This window comes from Lampetra fluviatilis, chromosome 18 (genome assembly GCF_964198595.1).
Source record: "Lampetra fluviatilis chromosome 18, kcLamFluv1.1, whole genome shotgun sequence".
In the NCBI taxonomy this organism is placed as follows: Eukaryota; Metazoa; Chordata; class Hyperoartia; order Petromyzontiformes; family Petromyzontidae; genus Lampetra; species Lampetra fluviatilis.
In genome coordinates, this window is record NC_136292.1 from 2,377,636 (window position 1) to 2,395,224 (window position 17,589).

The 17,589-nt window shown below is 45.8% G+C and overlaps 2 protein-coding genes across 2 annotated transcripts in view; both read left to right on the plus strand.

Annotated features, from left to right (window-relative positions):
* Positions 1 to 6,363, plus strand: part of LOC144937082 (uncharacterized) — an 84,038-nt gene extending 77,675 nt beyond the window's left edge. The window contains exon 17 of the mRNA XM_078864332.1: positions 984 to 6,363. Within this exon, the coding sequence (XP_078720458.1) occupies positions 984 to 2,065 (1,082 nt within the window). The 3' untranslated portion in view covers positions 2,066 to 6,363. The remainder of the gene's footprint in view (positions 1 to 983) is intronic.
* A 5,475-nt stretch (positions 6,364 to 11,838) lies between these two features.
* The window catches only part of LOC144937083 (neuroglobin-like), a 31,123-nt gene continuing 25,372 nt past the window's right edge, over positions 11,839 to 17,589 (plus strand). The window contains exon 1 of the mRNA XM_078864333.1: positions 11,839 to 13,036. Coding sequence (XP_078720459.1) covers positions 12,762 to 13,036 — 275 coding nt within the window. The 5' untranslated portion in view covers positions 11,839 to 12,761. The remainder of the gene's footprint in view (positions 13,037 to 17,589) is intronic.

Below are 17,589 nucleotides of genomic sequence, written 5' to 3' on the forward strand. Positions count from 1 at the left end.
AAGAACCAATTATCAAACTGAATAGTGTTGTTGTGTCTTGGAGAACGCTTTGATGACTTATGGTTGAAAGAGCCCTGGAAAGTATTTTTTGCAGTATTCATTTAACCTACACTCGGATACAGACTGGTTTGTGCATAAAATTAGAATAAGCGTGCCCCCGTACTTTGCATATTGATGTGTATTTTTAATATAGTGTGGATATTGCGTGATTTTTATGTTGGAGGTTATGCCTCATTATTTAAATTTATTTCTGAAAAATAGGAATGCCATCCTTAATTTACAACCAGATACTAAACATAATATGAAATGCATTTATGAATATAATGAAGGTACCCTTGGCCAGCGATATTTCAGAGAAAGAGATTACAAAGAGACTGCGTTTGAAATATTAAACCATAGTTCATGTGCAGGTAATCTAGGAAATTGAAAACATACTCTTTCATTTATCAGTGACTTCTGAGCTATGAAAAATTATTCATGCCTATGAAACGTTTGGTGGCAAATTAATGTATAGTAAATTGCAAAATAATAACCTCATGTTAATATATTTCAAGATATTTCCTTTAATCTTCAAAGACAGATTGCTTTTACCGAATAGTATAAAATCTTAATAATAACAACGTTAAGGCATTGGTTAATCTACTCATGGATGAAGGCCTTCCCACCCCATGTCAGTGATGGGCGGCTGTTTAACCAAACTTCACCATGCCAGTTCGTGTGGGTTGGTGAAGGGGGGCCCAGGACAAGTTCAGACAACACTCACCACAGATAGTACGTGTGTATGTTGATCTTCTTTCGCACCGCACGTAGCCAACCATGCTAATCGTTGTTGTGTCCGCTATTATCCATACCCGGGAGCCAAACTTAGGCTGCCGAGTTCACGGTGCTGCAAAAAAGACTTTCCTTAAATGTGTAACAAAGCACGTGTGGTGTGTGTGTCCTTCCTTTCCCCCCCCCCCCAATTTATTTATTGTCCGCTTCAGAAAACAAGCTGGGCTTTGATAAAGCGGTCAGCGCCGAAAATGTCGTCTATCCCAAGGTCCGGGACAGCGGCGTCAACAAAAGGTCAAGCGTGTTGAGCGACACGTCGATAACGGCCGCTGCAGAGCAGGCCGGGTCGGACAGATCGAGCACGGCATCGCTTCCCCCGTCTCCAGGCTCCTTCACGAGCTACTCGCCCAGATGTTTGTCTCCCACCTACGTGACGAACAGGTTCTTTCCGGAACCGAGTTACTTCTCCCCGAAAGGGGGGATCAACTGGCCGACCGTCAAGGAGCTACGGTGTCGCTATCTGCGGCTGCTGACGAGCGACGGTGGCGGCGGCGACAGCGGTGGCGCTCGAGCCAAAACGCTGGAGCGTCATTCGGACGGCCAAAGACACGGGTGTCAGCAGATAAGAAGAATCAGCTCCGAGACCGGCACGGCCTCCACAGGCACGGGTGAGCCGAGGTCGGAGAGCAAGCGTCTCCCGCGGACGAGAGAGGACTTGGGCCTTGCGGATGAGACCAAAGACGAATCACGGAGCCGCGGGGGCAACTCCTCCGGCAGCAGGGCGCACCCAGAGTCGGAGAATAACGGCGCCGACATGGCGGCGATTCACCTCGGCAAAAACTTCCCTTACATCGTCACCGACGACATCCCCGTCTTCGACTCTGACGTGACGCTGCAGGACAGTCCCGGCGTGGTCGTCGTCAACGGCACGTCCTGCGTCGGCGGTCGCCCGACCAGCAGCCCCGCGGAGCGTCCCGGGACCCCCCTCCTCCTCTGCGGCGTCGAAGACGACGGCGACGACGACGACGAGGACGAGGGAGAAGAGAACGCTTCTCCAGCCGGTGCCTCCACGAGGGAGCGCAAGCAGATCTCGATTAAGCCAGCAGCGGAGAGGTGGGGCCCCCGCGAAGGAGGGGCCTTGGGCCCCGAAGTGGCAGCGTGGCAGCGCGATGGGAACAAGCGGAGGGGCATCGCGTTCGGAGGCAGCAGGGCACTGTCTGCCGGGGAGGGCATTGGCATCGTCAAACAGCTGAGGGATATGTTCCAGAGATTGAGCACTTCCAGTCACGTCTAGGGAAGGTGGCGTGATGGTCTGACGTGGAAATGTTGTCTGCCCGTTGTTGTGAACGAAAATGTACAGGTGGATGTATGTATGTTCAAGTTCTTTCGCACCGTACGTAGCCAACCGTACCAATCTGAGGTGCAGATGCCTGCTATGAGTGGATTGATTTTGTATATTGGAACTTAATTCCACATTATTGTTTTATAGGTTCTGGTTGTTTTAGATGTTTTTTTTAATAGTCCTACAGAGAGGGACAAAAAAAAACATTATACAAATAAACTGCCAAATATATTAAGATGTAAAATATCAAAGTAAACCCCACGTTTTTGGGCAAGGAATACATTTAGCAACGATAAGTTTCATTACATGTATGGTGTGTAATTCTGTAAAGTTTGAGTGGTGGTATGTTTCCTTTAAATTAATGGTCGCAACTGTAGATGCTTTAATGGTGTCTTGCCAAAATTATATAGATGCCCATTTCTACTATTACACAATCAGGAAGCAATATGTAAACGAAGCAACAAAAAAGCAATATGCCAGTGATAATTGCTACATCTTAAACATACAAACACGTTCTTAACTTATTTACATTAATTAAGAAACAAACCAAAGACTGTTCATCAACATACTAAGGACCAAATTGCCTTTCATGAAATGATTTGCCGCTGCTGGCTTTAATCGCAGCAATTGCAGTAAGCTTGTATTGTGCTCCAAGCTCCATCGTAAAGCAGCGTGGCTTCTTTACGCGTTTACCTGCATCGTCATAATTAAGTGTTGCACTATGCAAATGACTTGGGGTTGATTCCGAGTCACGTGACGACGGCGGCATCACGCGCGTCAGTGTCGCCTCGAGTGTCCACACGAGTTGCGCATCATTTGAGCGACTTCTTCTCCGCAGAACCTCTGGCCCACGCGGTTGTGCACGGTGGGGAAAGCGAGATGGCTGTTGTGAGGCGGAGGAAGCGATGTCTTCGCTGTTGGCAGCAGTTTCCAAATGGGTTGACACGTCTCAGACCGAAAGCCGGTGATTCTGTGAGCGCGAAAGCTCTTCCATTCTGTGACGTCCAAGCGTCACAGTCAATAGCACCGCCCCACCGCCACGCACCCAATGCTGTTGGCATTTTGCTGTCATTCTTACAGGGCCCTTTATTGCAGAATCCCACGGAGAGCGCCGGGTTTTATATTTATTTCTTAAACATACGCTCTTGTTAACGCTGCTCACACAATGAAAAAGCAGCCTCATTCGTGATTCCACACGCGGTATATATTGGCAGGTTTTTTCTTTTTTTGCACTGCACGACGCGTAAATGGTTCGACACGCAGCAGCTTTTTTTGGCAGAGGTGAGGGCAGGTGATTATCAAACGCGTGGACTGTGTTTTGTCTTCTCCAGTGCAGACCTCAATTTACCAATAAAATGGCGCTTATCCTCTGTTTTTAAACAGCAATGCAAGATGAGGCAGAAAAGGAGAGAAGAGGTTGAAATTATCCGGCTTTTGTCCATTAACGAAAAATACACAGCTCCCTCACAAATTTGCTCAATCACAGCGAAAAGAAAATGTCACTTTTTATTATTTACAGAGAATAATCTCAATTTCGTTCACAGCGATTAACCTGCGCGCGATTTTTTTTTATTTTGCCTGATTCTGAATAATAGGCTCCAAGTAAAACACTGGGATAGTGGAATTTAGTTTTAGAGCGAGCAAGTCCTGGTAAATGTCACAGCCTCGTCAGTTGGATGGCGTGTGTGTGTGTGTGTGGTATTAAATGGCGTTTGTCAGTCACAAAAATGTCCTGCACAGGGTGTGGCAGCCAATTGCAAGCGAATTGAACGGTAAATAAGCGAGACGGAAGTTTAAACGTGACCATCGTTTGCCATTTCCATCGCGACAACAAGCTGTTCACCAGCTCCAGATAACAACGTGGCCACCTGCTTTCTGGCCCGCTGCTTGAAGGTTGCCAAACCTTCCCATCGCCATTGTTGTGCTCGAATGTTTCAATCGGTGCAGCTGCGCTACCGCCTCGCCAGCATGATTACTTCTTGAAACATTCACGTCAATTACGCTGTGCGAAAAAAAATAATGTATTAGCCCAGCTGTGTAATGTACGATCGAAGAACCGCCCCGTCTGTCAAAGGAGATAAATTATGGTTATGTTCGGCCAAAAGAGCGTTCGCGTGACGTTAGCCAACGCGTTTATAAATGACCACTATACGTGCGCCGACCACACCGGGCCGGGTGTCGGTGTGTGTTTGTGCGTACGTTCGTTCGCTGTTTTCCACGTTGTGCAAGAGATATTAGGTTGCATAATTGTTTTTTTTTAATCGACCTGTTGTTTTTTTTTTTGGTGTAACATAAATTAACAGAACATAATCATGTTTAATTAGAAAGAAGCATATGAAAAATGTAAGCAATAATGAATTTTCTTATCAGCTGGTTTTTCCTAGTTTAATATTTGTGGGGTATCTGTATACGTTACTCTAAATGGTGCAATAATAACAGAATCATGTATAATATAAAACAAGATCTTTTCGGGTAAATTCTTTTGTACGCTGTCACTTTTAACAGAACCTAGGCAGCTGTTTGAAGTCTGTGGTATCATTTAATATCTTTACACATACGACAGATTATGGTCAGGTGGAGGTTGTAGCCTGACGATGAGAAGGTGCAGTTTAAATACATAATTGGGCCCTATTTCTTTTTGTTTTAGGGAAGCAATCATCCGCCATTGCTTGCTTTGCCCAATTAGCACTCTGGGACGGATCGTTTAGGTGTGGCTCGCGAGCATTTACGTAATAAGTTAATTTTAAATAGCGTCATTCATGCAATTACATCCCACAACGCTGCAAAACAATTCGCCAGTCCCTTACATACATAATACAAAAAAAACCCCCACTACTTAAAAAACAATGAATATGTAAATAACGAGGAAAGAATTACAAGAAAATTATCATCACAGAGAAAATGTATTTAAATAAATAAATTCGTTGGGTCTCATTACCCCAGATCACAATCTCAACATTTTTCCGGATTTAGGAGAACCTTCACAGGAGGGATGGTGGAGTGGCCAAGGAGTTATGAGCCAGTTTGAATCAGTTAATTGATTTGATTTGTCGGATGCGTAGCGGAAGAATGTCCCAGCCTGTGGGGCTGCACATGTGAACGCTCGTCCACCAATTAAATTTTTTTTGGGGTGGACAGCAAACCTAGTGAAGCAGAGCAGAGAACCTGACGTGGAGAATAAACTGCCTCCCACATGTTCTCCTGGCACAAATTGTATTCCATTACAGAGTGGGCTTTACAAAATAAAGAGAGAGGGCCAACGACCACCGTCACGCCATTTGGTGGTGTCGCCAGAATTATCGCGGGAATTTTACGACAACGGCAAGAAAAAACATAACGCCGTTCGCGTTTGCCTGTTGGCCTGCGTCACACCGTCACTGCTGTCGCGTTGACCCTGGCAGTCGGGTCAAGGTGAACTGGGTGCCGCGGTGGTGAGGTGTTAACTACCTCGCCTGGTATACAGGAGGTCGTGGGTTTAATCCCGACCCTAACGCCTGTTGTATATTTGGAGTTTGCGTATCTCTCTCCCCGTGGTTGCGCGTGGATTTTTCTCCGCGTCCTCTGGTTTTTTCCTCCTCCACATTTAGAAACGCGTTTAGAGTATTTGGCTGCTGTAAATGTCCACGCGATAAGCCACTTTGTTGAGCTGTCATTTGTGGCCAGGTCACTTCTGAAAAAGAGCTACATAGCTCAGTGGGCCTTACCGGGTCATAAAAAATAGTCTTAGTTTAGATGAAACTGCAATGCACTGAGGGAGCTTTGTTATCTGCATTGGCCTGAGTTGTAAATACTACTGTTGCATTTATTGTGGCAATGCGTTTCCTTCATAATTCCATTGCACGGTGATGTAACAGCCAGCACTAATGAGACAGCCGCACTCTCGTTGTGTTGGCCCGTTTGAACGCAGATGCCGGCCCAGACTCAATAATAAGGCGATCGAACTTCCGCCGTTGCGTTCATACAGCTGTAAGCATTACATATTAGTTCTATACCAAGCGGAGGGGAATCAATTGAGGAAGTTGTCAAAAGCAATAATGAGAATTGTATGTGCAGCAGTGCATACCTGCAGGATCGTGTTTTAATATTAACGCTGCAGGGACTGTCGCTTTTGTCGGAAAGAAAGGCATGCTGTACACTGTCAACATCAGATATGTCCAAGAATAAATTGTAAAAAAAAAATGGTTCATAACTTCATATGCTGTTGGTGCATGGTGTCGGCTGACCATTCTCTTGATCTTGTGTAATAAAATGGCTCGCAAACAGCAATGAGCAGTTTGGTTAATTCGGATGTGAATTAATATTGCTTCAATCCAACCACGAGGTTCAGCTATGTTGCCTGACTTTGACATGTTTAATTAGGTCAGTTTAAAATCCATCTTCAACTATGTACAGCGGGCAAAGTACTAGTTTGAGGCAAATATCAACGCTGCTGCGATGAGCACAGTCGGCTGCGTACTGTGCAAAGGAAGTTCAACATAAGTGGCCGAACGCGATGGTCGGGTGAAAGGAATTCCTGCTCCAATGAGCATCGAGGTGGTGCTCGCCTCCTGTTTGTGGTCCTGAGGCAGTGGTGGACATTTCTGAGGCGGGCGGATGTGGATTGATCCCAGAGGACAACAATCAGTGTTGGCTTCCTTTAAAAGTGGTACTCGATTTGATCTACCTTGGAGCGATGATGGGCCGTGTCAACCTCCACCCCAGGATTTGAACACGCAATCCTCCGATTGCAAGCGGCTCGCTCTTCCGCTGAGCATCCCGGCCATCTATAATTAGTGACGATGCCATTCTCATTAATTTAGAAAAGCCTCTTGAGACTTGAGGTTTTTTTTTTGTCAGTTAAAGAAAACCGAAACACCCAAAGAAAATTCACACATACGAGATGTGAACACTCAGCAACCACAATCTCCTAGTCACCTCGCGAGCCACAGCACCTGGCAAGCTCTAGCGGTCTCCCGTGCAAATATTATCCAGGCTCGGTTTGTGAGGTCAGGCACATTCAGGGTGATGTCATGGACACATGAATGGCAGAATATCAGCAAACATAAATGTAAGATTTAATATTTTTATTACACTAATGATGTGTGGCATGGAAAAATATCAAATGCAAGTACTTAATTATGCGTACTGCATACTAAGAATGTAACGAAAAGCCCTTTGTCAAACCACTATTGGATAAAAGGCTGTGTTCGTCTTGGGGCCGTTCCATACTTCACCCCAATCATCCGTGCAGGTTGGTGGAAGTGCAGACCTGGACCATGTGATCTCTCGCTGGCCACTGATGTTAGCCGTGACCAGCAATCAAAACTCCAGTTGACAGGTTCATTGCACAGCGCACTCAAAGCCGCCGTGCCATTTACACCCTTGCATTCGCGGTCAATAAGACCCATTGGTCATTTAAGTACGATAAACGTCAACTGCAATGTGTGTTAATCCGTCACGCAATTAGCATAGATGAAATATCCTGAAGATGTTCCTTTGAGATGGGCGTGTCTGTGTTATCACGGAATGCTTGTCATTGTTATTCTTATTTAAAGCTACGCCGTGAATGGCATTTTATCTCGGGGAAAACAGAAAGAGATTGTTGGGCTCAGATAAGACATAGAGGCGCATGTGCATTAATAAAAATGTTAAGCGCCTCCAAATGTATCGACTGAAAACAAGTAATGTATGCATAGTGACATCGTTTGTAACAGTGACTGAAAATAGACATCAGCATGAGTGAAGGGCACACGGGCGCTTTAATAGAACTCATTTGTCGCAATTTCCCGACAAGGCAATCTGTTGTGCCGCTCAAAATGGCTTTTCAAGGTGGCCTAACGTCGCTTTAGTAAGACGGGAATTTGTTTGCGACGTCGGATCTTCCTTCGACGATATCCACCTGGACAATCAGTCTTGTCAGGAGGATGGAGCGCAGAGTGTGTACCGTGGGTGATGAGCGAATCGCGATTGAAATGATGAAATATAGGGGCGGACGAGAGTAGGGTAGAGCGATAATGGACTTGGTCACGGAGAGCAGCACAAAAATATGCCTGAAAATTCCAGTTTTCAATCGGCGCATCTTACCTGCAATGACATGGATCAGACTCATGGAATCTAACATAGAGAATGTAACCGAAGCTGAAAGGTCCACCGAAGAGGTATTGAGAGACGCAATTAGCTCGTGACAACACGGAGAGGCGAAGAAAGGAGCACATTTATCGGGGGACAAATGCAAATTAGAGACATCGTATGCATTCATTGCTGGGGGAAGTAATTGGACTTGGAAGGTACACATTGCTCGAAAGGTTGATGGCCTTCTAGCAGCGAGAGACATTACGGATCAGACTGGGAGACAGAATGGCAGCCCAGGGGAGAGAAGAGCGTACCCAAGAGGACGTCCATCGTGGTGCCATCAGTTCATGTGCACGGGTAGAGATGGATTATGGCATGGCACGACCATGACGGATGGCACACGGCACGGTGAGACCTTTATCCGGCAGTAGCTGGAGCGGTGAACTCTTTTGAATTGAGGTTCCTCCAATCAAAAACACCGTAGGTGGCATGTGGTCAATCCAATTTACGTGAGCAATGCACGCTGTTTCCTTTATTAATCACACTGGGGGTGTAACATGTACAGCAATAGTAGTTTTCAATGAATACCATTGGTGAACGTGTTCAATGAATACCATTAAAATCACGACTGTCTTTCGGAAACGTGGTCTCGTTCATTGTTAGCATTCAGATTAGAATTGTCTTTTTTATCATTTATAAATGCTGCATTGCATTCTACGTCAATTAATCTTATTGCAAGTGTGCAGTGGCCGGTGGATGCTGCCTCGCTGAATGCATCTTAATGACTGTAGTTTGTGAGCAATGCAGTAAACTAAGATTTAATGCGGGGGGAATGTGCATTGCAGCTGCAGAAAAAAGGTATTCAGATTTTGCGGAACCCAGCACAATTAGTACTTTTTGAAGCAAGAACGTCTCTGAAGGAGCAACACTTCATAAATGAATACAATGACAATTAACGGTTTTTGTAAAAGCGTGAATTTTCGCTCACCAAAACAACACATTATAACCACCTTATAAACATCCCACGAGCCTTTATGAATACAAGGACACAAATTAACTTCCTCTGATTAATAATGCTTTTTTAACAGCTTATGAGTGTCTCTATCTTTTTCTCTAATACCCTGCCTGCACAAACCCCTAACATATTTTTAATGACTCTTAGGTGGAGACCTTTCGCGTGCATGGCACAGTAATTAAGAGCGTGTGCATGGCAGGGCACTACAATGCGTTGTGTCAAAGGGAGGGCTCCATGGATTTTGAGGAGCAGACATGGGTGATTTAAACATTCTATACTTTTTTCCTGCACGACCACTGATTTTTTTTTTTGCACTGGGCCAGTCACGCCGCTAGGCATGGCCAGTGGTCCTTTTGTTTAAGCGTGCAGCCGAGATTGCAGCTGCAATCTATAGATCAAGTCCCAGCGTCTCTGTGGTGATTCATCACTGCTAGGGTTGGCCTTCAAGTGGCTTTCGCCCAACTGAGGAATCACGGTAACCCACTATAGACCGCTTTTAAAAAAAAAACATTTACTTTGTGACTTTATTCAGCATCATTGGCCAGCGTTCATGGTGACCCGCTAATTTTCAGACACCTCAGATGTCACACTATGCGTGGTGAATTGCTACATGGTGATATGTTGTCCGTTTTGAATGACCCACGTATTGCGTGCTGCAAAGTGGTAATTGGATTAGGATACGGCGTGGCTAAAGTCACCGGAGGCTTAACCTCTCCGAGTCAAATGGCCCACTTGAAACAACGCTGTAATGTGCGTGTCGATGTGTAGGCTGGCGGGTGGGGTATTGCGTGTTGCCTGGCTCAGTGATCCGTGACACGCAGGGAAATATCACCACTTTGGGCACTTGTTTCAGGGAAAGGCATGGCAATATCAGCCTTGCCCCCACTGTGACGGCTAAATAACTATTGGCATGAAGCCAAATATTGTGTAGTTATAGCGCTCAATTATGAACTGTCATTGCCCATCATTGTAAGATAAACAGCCGTGTTAAATCGAATGTGTATTCCCTAAATTTATCGCCTTCAGTATCATGAGTGCAAGATACTCATTCGTGGAAATTGGCCAAATATTCCAATGTATGAACCTCCTGAAGAAAAACAAGTCTTGAGAATGCACGAGGCTTCCCTGTGTAAATCGAGCGCATTATTGCAAATGTTTCGTATGCATTATTCATTGTAGCTTGAAGCTAATATTTCTCAATGCATGTTATTATTTGGCAATATCATCACCATCGTCACGTGATGCGCATCGCATTCTTCCTTGTAATTTAATTAGCGAATCAGTCGTCCTTCCGAAATAAGATGAACAGCTGAAAATAGGCTCTCACCTGATTATATAAAGGGCCTGAATTGAACGATCTTACACCCTTCCCCGAAGGGAGAGAATAGGACAATTCCTGGTGCAAATAGAGACTTGCATAGGCGTGACGAGGAAGACCCGTGCCGTTTTTTGTTTACTTTGGGTCGTGCGAATGAAATAATGAAATGGCCAGCAGCTGGGTTATCTCACGCCCCGTGTGGGGCTGGAGGGGGTTGCTGGTTGGGTGGGTGGGTTAGTTGGTTCGTTGTGTACAGGGACTACTCTACTTACGAACACTCGACTTACGAACTTTCAGAGATACGAACAATCCAGTCCGTATGTAACAGTCGCCCGTTCGGACCGAGAGTCGTAAGTTCAACTGCAGCGCAATAGATGGCGGTGGTGGCATCTACGTCTGCAGACCATGAAGAACCCAGCGGCATCTACATCTGCAGAAGGTGATACAACTTTAAAAAACATTACCCGTGTTTAGTGTACACGCCGCACAACGTGTTTGGAATCGACAGGAGTAACGTTGGGACTTACGGACAAATCAGTTGACGAACAGAAACCTCTAGAACCGAACGTGTTCGTAAGTAGAGGAGTCCCTGTTTCGACCACAAGGGCCGGCAACAGAAATAACAAGAAGAGCGATGTGTTTGGAACTCTGTAACAAAAAACAACCTCAATATTTCAAGAGCTCCCAATGCACGTGAATACGAGACGGTGGCTCTTCATAAACAACGTTACGAAGCAGTCCTTAAAGAACCCGCAGGCTTGCCGACACCCTGGCATCGACGGTGAGTCGTCGTTTGGGTGGGTGGAGGTCGTTGAGTGGATTGTTGAGCGAGTTAGAGGTCGGGAGGTTAGTTGGGAGCGTGCTTGGTTAGGTGTGTGGGTTCTGATTCGTTGGTTGTGAGTGGATATGCTAAGGGGTGGTTGATGAGGGGTTGGTTGTCTGAGTGGCTGGGTAGGTGTGTGGTGAGTTGTGTGAGTGGCTGGGTAGGTGTGTGGTTAGTTGTGTGAGTGGGTGTTTGGTTGGTTGGGTGAGTGGATGGGTAGGTGTGTGGTTAATTGTGTGGGTGGGTGTTTGTTTGGTTGGGTGAGTGCTTTCGTGGGTGCGTGGTTGATGGATGGCTTTGCTGGTTGTTGGTGTGTGACTGGTTAGGTAGATGTGTAATTAGTTTGTTCAGTTGTTGATTTCGTTGATTTCGTGAGCGTTGTTGATTTCGTGATTGGTGGTCGTTTTCGTGAGTGAGCGGGTGATAGGTTGGGTGTCGATCGGCTGGGTAGAGGTAGTGCTGGTGGGGAGGAGGCGAGATAGTTGATCAATGGGCGGTGGATGGAGTGTGGAAGGGGGTGGATGAGGCTGTGTGTGGTGCCCGGACATCACATCTCACTTATCGGTGGATGATGGCTGGTTGCGAGAAAATTTCGGCTGAATCATCCATTCCGCTTTGGGGGACGTGCGGGGAGGGGTTTTACGGGGCACACGCACTGCGGAAAACGGGCACGCGGCTCGCTCCACGGAGTCTCTCGCCTTTAATTGTTGGGCGCTGTTGATTTAAGCGCGTGTTCATTTACATCCCACAGCGGTGACTTGGTGTTGACGATTCGCTACCGCGCGCGTTCTCGATGTTGTTGTCAGTGAGCGCCACGCTGCGCTACGAACCCGGCGACCCGAGTTGGATTTCCGCTCACGGCCAACAGCAGTGACTATTATCTGAACCGGTCCTGGACCTCCGCTAGGTCGACTCAGCCTTAAAAGGTTATCCGTTGCGGAGACAAAGGCGGCCGGGCGTGGCGCTGGCCACCCACCCCCTCGTGTGCCGTGCCGGCCTTCAGAGGGGCTCGCTAACAGCACTTGCCCCAACAGTCTGTTAAGGGCTATACGGGGGATCTTTGTCCCTTCATTATAGAGCAGCAGCAGCATCATCCCGCATCTGCGTTGTTGCGCAACGGGCAACAACGCACGCTGCGCTGGGTTGCTGTGTATAGAAGGTGGCGACGAGGTGGGTGGGGGGTGGGTGGACGAGCGGAGGGAGGCACTGGGTGAGCTGAGACGCAAACAGAACGCGCTGCGTTACACACGGAGCGGAGGGAGCGAGTGGAGAGAGAGAGAGCGAGGGAGGGAGGCAGTGCAAGATCCACACGGGCATACTAAAGTGACACCGCGTACCCCGTGCGAAGACTCTCACTAAAGCGCCGTCGGACCAAACTTGATCGGGATCGAGTTTGATTATTGTTTTGCACGAGGCAAGCGGGGCTATCGGGATAAGAGGAATGAACTTTTTGAGGCTGTGGGGTCGGAGGAAGATGGGTTGCACCGTGTCGACGGATGAGCACACGGGAGCGCAGAGCAGCTCGGAGGGGCAGTCGCAGCCTTCGCGCAAGCAGCAGCCGCAGCAGCAGCAGCATGCAGCAGCAGCAGGAGAAGAGGGCCACCAGCCACCTGGGCCACCACAAGCTCCATCCGAGAGCCAGAGGCGGCTGGTTCGCGACTCGTGGATGGCTCTGCAGGGTGACATCGCGCGCGTTGGGGTCATCATGTTCGTGAGGTGAGAATGGTCTCGGGTTGTTATCGCTGCCCAGTGGAGGTGTTTGTTTGTCTCCCGGCTGTGATGTGTGGAGCTGGTCAGCACTCGTGTGCCGTGCCGGACTTCATAGGTGCTCGCTAGCAGCATTTGCCACAAAAGTGTGTCAGGATGTTTGTCTTGGGTGGTTTTTGTTTGTGGATTGCTTTGTGAGCGGTGTTCGCGCTGTTCCTTGTTCGGAATGATGTCCAACGTTTCGCTTCACGTTGCTGAGAGCTTCTTCTGAAACTGAACTCGGAAATTAAACACGAAAGCGCACCGGGGACCCGATATTCGAGTTGTTCTCGAATCGGTTGTTTAGGAATTGTGATTGGACATCAAGGTTGACCTGCGTTTGTGTTTTGTGGATTTTTTTGAACATTTGGAAACACGTGGCGTAGTGTACTGCGCTCCTTACGAGCCCGGCTAACATCAGTGGCAAAGTGGTAGCTCAAACCGGTCCGTCCTTCTCCCCTCTAACCAAGTCGCGCTGGCCAGGGTGGTCACCTTGAAACTTGTGGTGAAGTATGGTCGAATAACCCGCATGATCGAAAGGGCGTTATGAGAGGTCTTCAAATCAACCGTGGGATGAATATGCCGTGCATTTTATGACATTATATTGCAATGCATTTCTGATGCAGAAATTTAATTTGTCAAAATATATGTTGAAAAACCAAATCAGTTGGCATATTTGCCCACGTGACAACTTTATTTAATTGCCTCTGTCGTGTGGTTGAGAGTTATAGTATTTTAAAATTATATACCCACACGATCTAACCCCAAAGAAACCAGTTATTAATCATAGTGATCGTGAGAGCCCTCCGAATAAAACGAATCATACATTATTGTTGTTTTGAATGTTATCACTTAAGTATTTTTTTTGCAAAAATTGCGCAAGCTTCAAACGACTCCATGCTTAAAAGGGATGAGACTCACAAGAGGACATCTTAATACCAACACGCTTGTGTACGTTTATGTGATTAACATGGCTCAAACTGCTTTGTAAATATTAAATATAATCTATTAAGAGTGCTCGATACCTTTTTTTATGGACACTCTGTGATGTTACTGGAATTTGTTTAGCTGAGGAAGACCCATTGAGTCTCAAGGTTCGCTTTTATAAACTAAACATTTTATATTATTTTACAAGGTAAGACGCATTGAGCTATAAAGCTCTTTATCAAAAGCGACCTGGCCATAAATGATAGCTCAACAAAGTAGGTTATCACGTGGTAATCTATAGCAGCCAAATACTCCAAACTCACATTTCTAAATGTGGTGGGGAAAAAACTGGAGGACCCAGAGAAAAATCCACGCGACCAAATATACAGCAGGCGTCGGGTTTGACCTCCACGACCTCCTGCGTACCAGGCGAGGGAGACACCATCTCGTCATCACGGCACAATCCAGGCTCCTGCAGCTGGGAATTGTGTATTTGATGATAGTTTTTGTATTTGCCTGTGGAAGGAAACTGGAGAATTACCCGATAACCCAGAAGCCCCATCATGCATTGAGGGGGGAGGGGGGTGGGGGAACTTCTGAAAGCGTTTGTCATTAACCCACTTGCTGTACTGCCATCTACTGTTGACCTTTTGATGATTGTCTCACGTGCTTAACCTCAGCATAGATCCACCACCCTCGCCTCCTTATCTCTCGTTTACAGGTTTGAAACAATGACTTTGCATTCAATGCATTTTTACATATGGGCTGAACACAACACCCAGTTGAATACGTATGCCGTTAATTCGCTTATATTGCAATATATTTCTGATACATATGACATGGGAATTGCATGAAAGAGCTTTTGAGTCAGCGTTTATCAAACTAGATTTTTAAAACAAAATGCAATATTTCCTCTATCAGGGAGCTTGTGTTTGCAAAGTCAGCACTAAATGTGTGCTGACACTCTTGACTGTTAAGGGGCCATTCGTTTAGTACACACGCATGCAGGGGGGAGGGGGGGTTAACCCAAATGCGTACGCTTGCGTATGGGGGGTCTACTGACAATGTACGCATAGGAATTGGGGGTGGGGGGTGGTGAAGCCTCGATAATAATTTGTCTACATTGGCCTTCAAATGAGTTAGATAGTCCGACGGTGGACTATCTGTTTGCTTAAACACGTTAATATTATTAATCCTTGATCGTTTCTGCGTGGATTAAACATCGGCCGTTCTATAAGAATCGGGGGAGGGGGGTGTAAAAAGTCCGCGTGCGGACAGGGAGGGGTAAAGTTTTGACAGATTTTTTCGTACCTACTAAATGGATGGCCCCTAAATAAACTGTTGTGGTAATTGTCCTGAGGTCTGTTTGGCCTCCTTCCCACTGATTAATGTTACAAGCGCTATCCCTGATAACGAAAAAATAAATCACTGCTGCAATTTGCAGAAGCACAATGCAATTTGTGAATTTGATCAAGGCCAAGGAAGGACATATGGGTAATTATTATGAACACTGCATTCAACATTTGTGTCCCTTGTTGTGCATACCAAGGGTTGCAACGGTTAGCTTATTTATGAAAATGTAAGGAATCCAATGTACGGAGAAAATTACCTCCCTCGAATAGGCAACAACTCACTCTTCAAAATCACAATTGATGGAATTATATAATAAAGTGCCTTAGCTTCCGAAGTCAACTCAGGCCTGCTCAGCAGTTCAAATTACCAGGCTGATGTAGGAGCCATAGTGGCAGTGATATAATGTCGGGTGTTTATTTCTTTTTTTTAAAGCGGTGCTGAATGTCATGCAGAACATTCCAGAATACTGTTGTGGGAATTACTTTGGCACTCCACATCAATCTTGCCTTATTTTGTCCTCATTGCACCCTCTATTCCTATAAAGCTGCTCATCGGATTTTAGAATTGTAAGATACAGTCATACAGGGCAGTGGCACAGTGGTAACACTGCGGTAACACTGTGGGAAGCACTTTGTCACCTGCAGTAGTGTATGGCGAAAGCCTGGGAGAAGAGATAAGTTCAATACGTGGCCCTAGCCAGAAACCCACACTTTGAAGTACCAGTGGCTGAGAAAACCCCTGCGTTCAGACGTACCTTTGGTGGTCATAGGTCTTCATCAGAAAGTGATAATAGATGTGTGTTTTGAATGGTGGCATCTAAGCGTGTAGTGACGCACTGATTAATTGATTATAAGATGGATTTTTTAAGCTCAAAATCAGATTGTGCAGATGAGAATCGATTATATTTGATTTGTGAATAGTGTGATGTGTTTATTGTGAATCATGCAGCCACTGGAGGTGCTTCAATCACGAGAATAGAAAAATAAGATGGGTTTTTTAATCGAATCGCAACCTTGACTTTGTGACAAGTCATCGATTTGCGAGTGAAACAAATTGATGTCCAACCATTCCTCTTATTGACCTGGCTTATTATATACATATTTGGGGAGGGGGGCACACACGGCAACATTTTATGAGGGGCCTTGTGCGACTTTGGGTCCACATTCAAAATTAGATCAGCGTGTGCAATTTAAGCCATGCGTGTGCTGACAATTATTTAATGTTTTGTTAATATGGTCCTGCTAGTTTGACATTAGGAGGGTGTGTAATTGATAATCACGACTGTTATGCGAAAAATATAAATAATCTCGTGGCAATTTTATTTTAGTCACAGACATAATAGGAATGCTAATTGGCCCAACGTTGCTCATCACTTCTGAAGGCCCCTTCCATTCATCCGATCCCCATGGGGGTAACGTTTATGGGACATAATTCTGTCATGTTTTAAACAAATGTTTATATATTTGTTTTCAATGACTAGACCTACGTTCATCTCACCGCATCAAATTTAAATTATTTTGGTGCATCATCCTATGGGCGTTCCAGACAAATATAATTCAGCCGCATTTGCCAAAAACAAGCAAATTCAACCTGTTCAACCGTTCAGGCCTTATTCGCAAGTTTAACAAGACTTTGCTGATGAGACCCTGAAAGTAGAAACCAATGCAGATCTGCTTGTTTGGACATATGTTGCTGGAAAATATTCGTTTTTTAAATACCATACACTGGTGGATGAATACGTAATGCGGAGAAATTAACACATGTTGATTTAACCATAACACTCCCCAGCAATGCTTACGTTTTTTAACATCACTGTGGCCAATAGAAAATCTGTTGGCATCTAATTAGGTTTTCTTAGGACCAGCGTAAGTCTGTCTGCAGCACTTTTAATCCGCTGCTGAATGAAAGCTTTTCCACGCCCTGTCGGTCATGGGGATGTTGACCACGCTTTATGCTCGCTGGTTAGCGCGTGTTCAGATATCACACAGCAGTCTTTTGTCGTGATTATTTTGCATGTTTATCCAGGAAAGCTGCACTGAGTCTCAAGACTTTTTTTTCAAAAGGGTCCTGCCAGGTTTTTGCAGTCAGATGCTATGTGGCTATGTGTCACCCCAATGGAGCCGTTTGCAGGTAACATTTCAACAATGTGACGTTTAGGCAATCCCAGTTAGGTAATATTTGTTTTAGCTACGTGAAGAAACTGGAGAACCAGGAGGAAATCCGTGCAGAACAAGAGGGGAAGA